Genomic DNA, 8,312 nt, shown 5'->3' with positions numbered 1-8,312 from the left:
GTGTGGCCGTGCTGGACCCTCTGAGGTGCCAGATTGTCAGTGGGCCCTGGGCATCTTGTGCCTCCTTTGCCTAAGGTGTGGGGGTGGCCCTGCTGAGTCCTGTGGTTCCCTTGACCGGAGCCCACCTTCCATGCGGAGCCCGCAGGAGGCAGTGAGCAGGAGCGCAGCACCTACATCTGCAACAAGCGGCAGCAGATCCTGCGGCTGGTCAGCCAGTGGGTGGCCCTGTACGGCCCCATGCTCCACACTGACCCCGTGGCCACCAGCTTCCTCCAGGTACCTGGGAGAGAAGCAGGGTGCACTGGGCTGCCTGGGGCGGATGCAGCTACGGCCAACTCAGCGAATTGAATCTTGGCTCCTTGTAGAAACTCTCAGACCTGGTGAGCAGGGACTCCCGACTTAGCAACCTGCTGAGGGAGCAGTGGCCAGAGAGGCGGCGCCACCACAGGTGATGCTTTGACTCTAAGTTAATTTGTCATGTCTGTGACCGGCAGTGCGGCAGGTCCGAGAGCACACGCTGGTCAAGCACCTGGCTCCAGACCCATCAGCCGCTGTTGTCGGTCCCTTTGCTATCCACCCTCACGTGGTCACGCGCCCATCCGTTCTCACGCGTCATGCGATCAGTTATTTACTCATCCTCAGACCCTGCACACACCTGCTGCTCTCACTTCCTCCATCTGGCACACATTTGTCATGGAATACCTTCGGTGCCAGTTCCTGCCAGCCCAGCCCAATAAATCTCCTAGCGTTTACCTTCCTTCCCAGACATTCCCTGAAGCAGCACCCGATCTGAAACCCTGGCTCTGTATCTCCCTTTAACTGTTTCCCTCCCTTGCCAGCCTTGGAAAATCCCAGAAACCACGGTCCAGGTTTCAAGCCCGTTTTTGCCCCTTTCTATGTAATATTCACCAAGTTGGATTGACCTCTGAGCCGCTGGCGAGGGCGGGCTGGAATCCAGAGCCCCGGACCTCCCTGCTCCTGACCCTGCGTTTCCCGCCCCCAGGGATACCTGGCCCGCTCACCTCCCTTGTCTCTCCCTTTCCACAGGTTGGAAAATGGCTGTGGGAATGCATCTCCTCAGATGAAGGTGTCTGCCCCGAGAGTCACCTCTGCCCACCTGGCTTCTTCCCTCTGCCTTCTTCCAGCCCTTCCCTGAGGGACCCTGCATGGGTCCCTCCCACAGACACACCTCTGGGTCTGTCAGGGGCATTCAGGGGTCCTTGCTGTGTGTGGCGCTCATTCCGGGCCAGCCCCTACAGGGGAGACATGGGTGGCACCCTTCCTCCCCCACCCCAAGGGGCTTTCATACCTGCAGGAGGTAATCTGTGCTCACAGGTAGAGCTGGGGAGGTGAGGAATGACGGCTGAGCCAGCCTCTGAGGCCCGAGGGGTTCCCGGTGGCCGGTGCTGCCCCCTCCCTGGGGAGTCAGAGGTGGCCTACGCCATTCCTGACTAGGGCCCACAGAGAGCAAGGGGGGATGAGAAGATGTGCATGGAGCCAGATTTGGTTGAGGAATGGCAGGAGAAAGGGCTGGAAAGGTCATTGGGTTGGTTGTGGGAGTTCCGCCTTGAAAGTAAGGTCCAAATGCCTCCCCTTGGCTGCCGGCTCTCGTACCCAGCCCCCTCCTCACCTCACGCCATCCCACCCTCCTGCTTGTTGGAGACTCACTGGCTCCTTCTCTCCTACAGACAAAGCTTCTTCTCACCTCAGGGCCTTTGCACTTGTCCTCAGCCTGGAACTTGCTTTCTCTGGCTCTTTGCCTGACTGGATCCTTCTTCTGATCTCAGCCAAGCTGTTGTCCCTGAGAGGCCCCTTGTCTTTCTCCCCCGCTGTTTCCCACTCAGGGTGTCCTCTGATATTCTGCAAAGCACTCGGTGGTGGAATGTTCTCTCGTTGTTGTCGACTTGCTTACTATCTGTTAGTATTTCATATTGCACTAGAATATCAGCTTCACTCGGGGGCCTCCCCATCTCTTTCCCCTGTATTCATGCTGCCGGCACATGGCTGACGGCAGGAACCAGGCCGAACTGCCCTTGCGTGCTGGGCACTGTGCTGGGTGCCAACGGTGCGGCGGTGGGCTGGGAGAGCCATGCTGGGCTGGGGGGCTCACAGCCAAGTGAGGGGCAAAGCTGCTAAGCAGCTCTGTGATATACAGTGACAGAGATGGGGTCTCTGAAAGCAGAGAAGGGGAACTGCTCATCAGGCTTGCAGGTTCAGGAAGAGTCCCCGGGGAAGTGACTGCTGGAGCTGAGAGCTTCAGGGGCCGAGGGGTGGGAAGAAGAGGGCTCTGGGCAGGCCAGCTGTAGAGGGAAGGGAGCCTTGGAGGAGGCAGAGTGAGAGAGCAGGACACCAGAGAAGGCCAGGGAGGTGGGCAGGGGCCACCGGGCCATGGCAAGGGGTTTGGTCTTCATCCTAAGAGCCATGCAAACCATTGAAGGGGTCTGAGCCGAGGAGCAACAAAATCTGATTTGTGTTTTGAAGAGGTCAGCTAAAGAACCTGGGCTTTGTCCAGCAGACAATGATGGCCATTGAAGCCGAATCAGGAAGCTTAATCTGGCTCTGGCTGGGCAGATTGGAGGAGGAGGATGGAGGCACACGACGGGTGAGGGTGGAGGAGGAGAGTCGGGCCATTGTAGTGGATGCCGAGCGAGGCCTCCTGGGCAGGTGGAGCTGGAGTTATCTTGGGCTGGGGAGAAAGGGGCACCGGGAGACCCATTTCAAAGAAGAGTCCCCAGATCAGGGTTACGAGCTATGGCGACATGGGGAGGAGTCAGGAGCCCGGGAGAATCACAGGGGAAAGAGTGGTCTGGGAGGCAGGACGTGGGGATTGGTGGGTGTGTTGAGTGTGGGGCAAAGTATCACAGATGTGGAAGGCCCCAGGGGGTGTGTGAGACCAGGGCTTGGCTGACACAGATGCAAGTGGCACACAAGGCTGCAAGGAACTCTGAGGAGGACTCTGTGATTTGGAAATCTAGGGACAAATGATAGACTGAGGACTGAGGTCTAAACCTTGAGGATCTGCCACATGCAGAGCTGGAAGGAGGCAGAGAGCACCTGAGTTGGAAGGAAGAGTCAGGGGTGGGAAGAGGATCCTGCTTTAGGAGGCCTTTGCCTAGCAGGGGCTGCCCCGTCAGCAAAGGTTTGGCAGTGGTTTCGGCCCACTGAGTCCCTGCTGTGAGGTTTGACAGGGCAGCTGACACAGTAGTGTGTGGACAAAAGCACAGAGGGAGGGAGGAGCAGGTCAGGATTCCAGCTCTGCCACTTGGCAGCTGTGTGGTCTTGGGTGTGTTACTTAACCTCTCTGAGCCTCGTTTACGGCATCTATAAAATGGGGATGATAGAAATGCTTTTGTCAGAGGGCTATCGTGAATATTTAGATGCTTAACAGCACCTGGCTTGTAGCAAATGGTAGCTAAAGGAAGGAAAGGAAGAGAAAACCAGGGTCAACAGCTGAGGTGTTTTCATAATACACAGTGGACCTATTTGACAGAGAGGGAAGAACACATGTGGAGGGGCACAGACTTGCCCCACCCTTGGGCCTGTTCCATCTCTTCTGGAGCCTTGGTCCCAGGCACCTTACCTGGGCTGAGGTTATGTGGCAAGCAGAGCACTCTGGTGGTGTGAGGGTTGTGAGGGTCTCATGCTCCTTGTGGCAAAGACCCCCTCTGTCCCTTCCCTCTGTGTCCTCCGAGCCTTACTTTTTCTCCCTCTCAGGCCTGGAACGTGCCTGTTTGGCTCCCTGGCCAGGACGAGCTCCTCCACAGCAGCAATTGTGCCATCCGCGCTGGGGACAAAGGTTGGTGGTCCAAGCCAGCCAGGCTCTCTGCTGTCTCTGCCTCTCTTGTCCTACTGTTGTCACCCTTGACCTCAGTGTGCCTGGGCTGAGGGTGGCCTGCTGCACTCCTGGGGTCTCTGTCCTAGGCTACCAGGCAGCTCTGCCTCCTGTGCCCTCTCCTGCTCTGCCGAGCTGGTCCGCCAGGCTTCTCCTTGTCGCACCCCCTACCCTGCCTCTTGGGGATTTCTCCCATTACCGCTCAGGCTGCCCTTGTCCTGCTGGGGTGGGGAGATGAGGCGGCCCTGCCCACAGCTTGGCTTGGTCCTTCCCTCCAGTCCCCTATGACATCTGCCGGCCGGACCACTCTGTGCTGACCCTGCAGCTGCCTGTAACAGCCTCAGTGAGAGAGGTGATGGTGGCATTGGCCCAGGAGGACGGGTGGACCAAGGGGCAGGTGCTGGTGAAGGTCAACTCTGCAGGTGGTGAGTTGTGCCTCTGAATAGACCCCCAGGGAGGTGCCCCCTCAGATCCATGCCCAGATCTCCTGAATTAAGATTATCCTTATCAATGTTTACCATCTTTATCATCTTGATCAATGTTAATGGTTAGCATGTTAGCATTTATGGGAGGTTTATTTTATCTATTCTAAGTGCTTTACATGTAGTGCATAAGAGCGTGGACTCTGGAGCCTGCTGCCTGCCTTTGATACCAGCCCTTTAGCTCATTATCTGTGTGTCCTCGGGCACGGTAGTTAATCTCTCTGTGCTGTTTCATCACCTGTAAAATGGTGATAATGAGAGTACTTGTCTCCTACAAGCATTGTGAGGATTAAATGAGTTAATCTATTAAAGTGTTTAGAATGGTGTCTGGCACATAGTCAGTGATAAATAAGTATTAGCTGATACTATTATTATTATCATTTTTGTATATTCACTTAATCCTAATAACAATCCTATGAGATAGATACTTTTATCCTATTTTCAGACAGGGAAACTAAAGTTCAAGGGGAGTAAGCAATTTCCCCTAGCTCGCACGGTAAGAGAGGGTAGCAGCCTCGGAATAGAGGTAGTCTTCATTCATTTAGTCATTCAGCAAACATTTTTGAGGGTCAGCTATGGACCAGCAATGTGTTAGGAGCTAGAGGTACCATGGCAGATAAGACAGACCAGCTTGAACATAGACTTTGGACTCGCAGACTCACAATTTACTAGCTGTGTGATCCTGAGCATGTTGCTTGACCTCTCTGAGCCTTTGTTTCCTCATCTGTCCAATGAGTACTGTAATTGTATCTATCACGCAGGACTGCTGTGGCTCTTAAAGGAGATAATGCGTGTAAAGCATTTAGCATGGGGCCTGCCATAAAGTCAGTACTCAGAATAGGGCTGCATGAGGATCATTAAAATTTGCTTTCAGAGAACTTGGGACATTGAAAACCACTGTTCTCTGTGAAAGACCCAGCCCAAGCCTGCCAACTGGAGCCCAGGCTAGAAAAGAATTAGGTGCATTCAGAGAATAAAGGCAAGAGGTGGAGGTGAGAAAAACCTTCTCCCTTCAGGAAGTGGGGAGAGACTGATGAGGTCACCTGTGCACTCTGTTCTGGGAAGCACTGCCCTCTGGTGGCCACCTGGTGGGTTGCAGTTGCCCAAAGCCCATACATACAGCACTGATCTCCCAACTGCTTTGATCGACACCCACGTCAGCAACCAATATTTTATTGCACATCTCCCACTATGTGTATATTTGTTTCTAAATCATACAATATATTCTATACTAATGTTATATAATTATAAAACTGGGCACAAAATAGAAACACAAAACTGATAAAAAAAAATATAAGTAGAAGAATTAATATTTTTTCCTGGACACGTGAATGGCCTTGTGTAGGTTACTTTGGAGGCCACTGGAATAGAAACTGGCGACTCAAACATGACTAAAAGCACAGTCCCAGTCCACAAGGAGCTGATGAATATCAACACCAAGACTTAAGTGAGACATTTACCACTTTTCAAAGGTCTTTTTATGTGCATCACATACTTATAGACACTGTTTATATAAATTATTTCATTTGACTTGTGAGTAACTCTTAATGTCTCCATTTTACAAAGGAGGAAACTGAGGCTCGGGGAGGTTCAAACCCTGCCTAAGGTCTGCCTGTCTCATTAAGAGTCCCTTTCATCCTCCTTGGGTGTGCCACCCTGGGCAGTGTGGATGTGTGGGCACCTGCACCTGTGCATTTACAACGCCTGCCCAGGTCCCTAACCCCACTACTGGGAGAAGGGACCTCACAGCCTCCCAGACAAGGCCTCTACCCTGTCCTCCAGCTGGCCGTGGGCCTTCTTCCATGCCCCCACCCAGCGCAGCCTCTGCTGTCTTTGCAGATGCCATTGGCCTGCAGCCAGATGCCCGTGGTGTGGCCACATCCCTGGGGCTCAACGAGCGGCTCTTTGTTGTCAACCCACAGGAAGTGCATGAGCTGGTAAGGACCAGGCAGGGTGCCAGGGCCCAGGGAGGAACTCTGTTTTGGAGGTGACAGGGTGGGTTCTGGGTAAGGGTCACAGCGAGAAGAGGGAGGAGCCTGGCTCCGGCTCCTGCTGGGTCTTCAGGGTAAAGAAGAAGGAGTGGGCCTCAGCTGATGGGGGGATTCCAAAGATAGGCCGGGTAGTGCTGGTTGGGAGCTCCCAAGGTGAAAGTGGAAGAGCTGCCCTAGTTAGAGGTTACTCAGTGGACAGGAGCTCTACAAGGAGGAGTCCCAGTACTGGGGTGCTGTCAGGAAGCTATGTCCCTGGGAAGCCCCTCCTTCAGCTGCCACAGCCCCTAGAGGCCTCTTAACTCCCTGTAGTACTCCTGCCCCCAACAGCCTTCTGCCTCAGCACAGAGTTTGTGCCCCAAACCCTCTCCCCCCACCCCGTGTCCTTTCCCTGGATTCCTCAGGCACCCCCCTGAGCACTCTCCTACCTGCAGACCCCACACCCTGAGCAGCTGGGGCCCACTGTGGGCTCTGCTGAGGGGCTGGACCTGGTGAGCGCCAAGGACCTGGCCAGCCAGCTGACAGACCATGACTGGAGCCTTTTCAACAGCATCCACCAGGTGTGGAGAAGGGCTGGGGGGGGCAGGCACAGGTTGCCCCACCGGGCACACATGGACCTCCCCTGCCGCCCCCCAGGTGGAGCTGATCCACTACGTGCTGGGTCCCCAGCATCTGCGCGATGTCACCACCGCCAACCTGGAGCGCTTCATGCACCGCTTCAATGAGCTGCAGTACTGGGTGGCCACGGAGCTGTGTCTGTGCCCTGTGCCTGGCCCCCGGGCCCAGCTGCTCAGGAAGTTCATCAAGCTGGCGGCCCAGTGAGTCCCTATTTGGTGGGCATGGTGCATGGCCAGAGTCCTGAGGTCACCTTTTTGTAACATCCCTCCCCGGCCAACCCCTGTTTTGATGCTGCCAAATCTGCACTCCTTTTCCCTGGGTCCCCTGGAGCCTCTGCCTCCCCACCCAATCCAGCCTGGGTTCCTGCAGAGGCTGCGCTGGCCTGGCCCTGTCCTGGGTTCCAGGCCTGGCTGTTGTCTGGGTGCACTGTGGGTGTGGCCACTTCCCCTGAGGGCCTCTGGGTCTTCTGCTCACAGCCTCAAGGAGCAAAAGAATCTAAATTCCTTCTTTGCGGTCATGTTTGGCCTCAGCAACTCAGCCATCAGCCGCCTGGCCCACACCTGGGAGGTAGGTGGGATCTGGAGGGCTCCAAGGCTGCAGTAAGGCCTCAGCCCCCTCCCGGGAGCCCTGGTTTGGGGGGGCCTCCAGTCCCAGAGCAGTGGCGGCTTGTCTGTCTTTTCTTCACAGCGGCTACCTCATAAAATCCGGAAGTTGTATTCGGCCCTCGAGAGACTGCTGGTGAGTGTCGGGCTCAGCCCTCCAGACACCCTGGCTCTTGGCTTCCTGGCATCCCCTCTGCCTCTCTCTGGTCACTTTCAGGGTTCCCAACGCTGGCCCAGGGCACAGTTCCCCCTGCCTGTAGGCTTGGGGAGCTGGTTGAGGAATGGGGTGTCTAGCATCGTGATGGGGGCTGCATAGAGGGTTATAACACTCAGCATGTATATGTACTGGGGCGTTTGCTGTGAATATGAGATCCTGTGTGAAGACAAGGACAGAGTGTATGAGGTGTCTGGTCCTGGGGTCTGAGGTGCCAGGGGACATCAGGGCGATGCTGGACTCCAGCTGTACTGCCCGAGGAAGCTGAGGGCCTGGCACTAAGCACCATGGTGAGCCAGGGCCTGCTGGCGCCTCTCAGGAGCCACTGAACAGATGAGGCCAGACTAGGACAACAGATGGTGAAAGAGTTGGGGGGCTGAACCCTCCACCTACAGGAACTTTGGGTGGTTTTGAAGGTTTGGACTGTGTTCAGGAGAGAACAGGAACAGAGGTGCTTTGTCAACATAGTCTTGAGAGCTCTTGAGAAAAAAATTTATCTCATGAGGCTCCAGAGATTCAAAGAAACCCACCAGAGAGAGACAGAGACAGAGAGACAAAGAGAGATAGAGAGAAAGA

At 55.1% G+C, this 8,312-nt stretch overlaps 1 protein-coding gene across 2 annotated transcripts in view; it reads left to right on the top strand.

Annotated features, from left to right (window-relative positions):
• Positions 1–143: 143 nt before the first annotated feature.
• Positions 144–8,312, top strand: part of LOC103608002 (rap guanine nucleotide exchange factor 3-like) — a 12,587-nt gene continuing 4,418 nt past the window's right edge. The window contains exons 1-9 of one of the 2 annotated variants that reach the window (XM_008592448.1): positions 144–276; positions 366–448; positions 1,048–1,087; positions 3,715–3,796; positions 4,111–4,257; positions 6,154–6,251; positions 6,939–7,120; positions 7,397–7,487; positions 7,608–7,658. In XM_008592448.1, the coding sequence (XP_008590670.1) occupies positions 238–276; positions 366–448; positions 1,048–1,087; positions 3,715–3,796; positions 4,111–4,257; positions 6,154–6,251; positions 6,939–7,120; positions 7,397–7,487; positions 7,608–7,658 (813 nt within the window). In that variant the 5' untranslated portion in view covers positions 144–237. Of the gene's footprint in view, positions 277–365; positions 449–1,047; positions 1,088–3,651; positions 3,797–4,110; positions 4,258–6,153; positions 6,252–6,736; positions 6,863–6,938; positions 7,121–7,396; positions 7,488–7,607; positions 7,659–8,312 lie in introns of those variants that run through there. The other variant, XM_008592449.1, reaches the window with a different exon arrangement.

This window comes from Galeopterus variegatus, unplaced genomic scaffold (assembly GCF_000696425.1).
Source record: "Galeopterus variegatus unplaced genomic scaffold, G_variegatus-3.0.2 Scaffold7932, whole genome shotgun sequence".
NCBI lineage: Eukaryota > Metazoa > Chordata > Mammalia > Dermoptera > Cynocephalidae > Galeopterus > Galeopterus variegatus.
The sequence above is the reverse complement of the archived record's forward strand: the minus strand, read 5'-3'. Positions and strand labels throughout refer to the sequence as shown.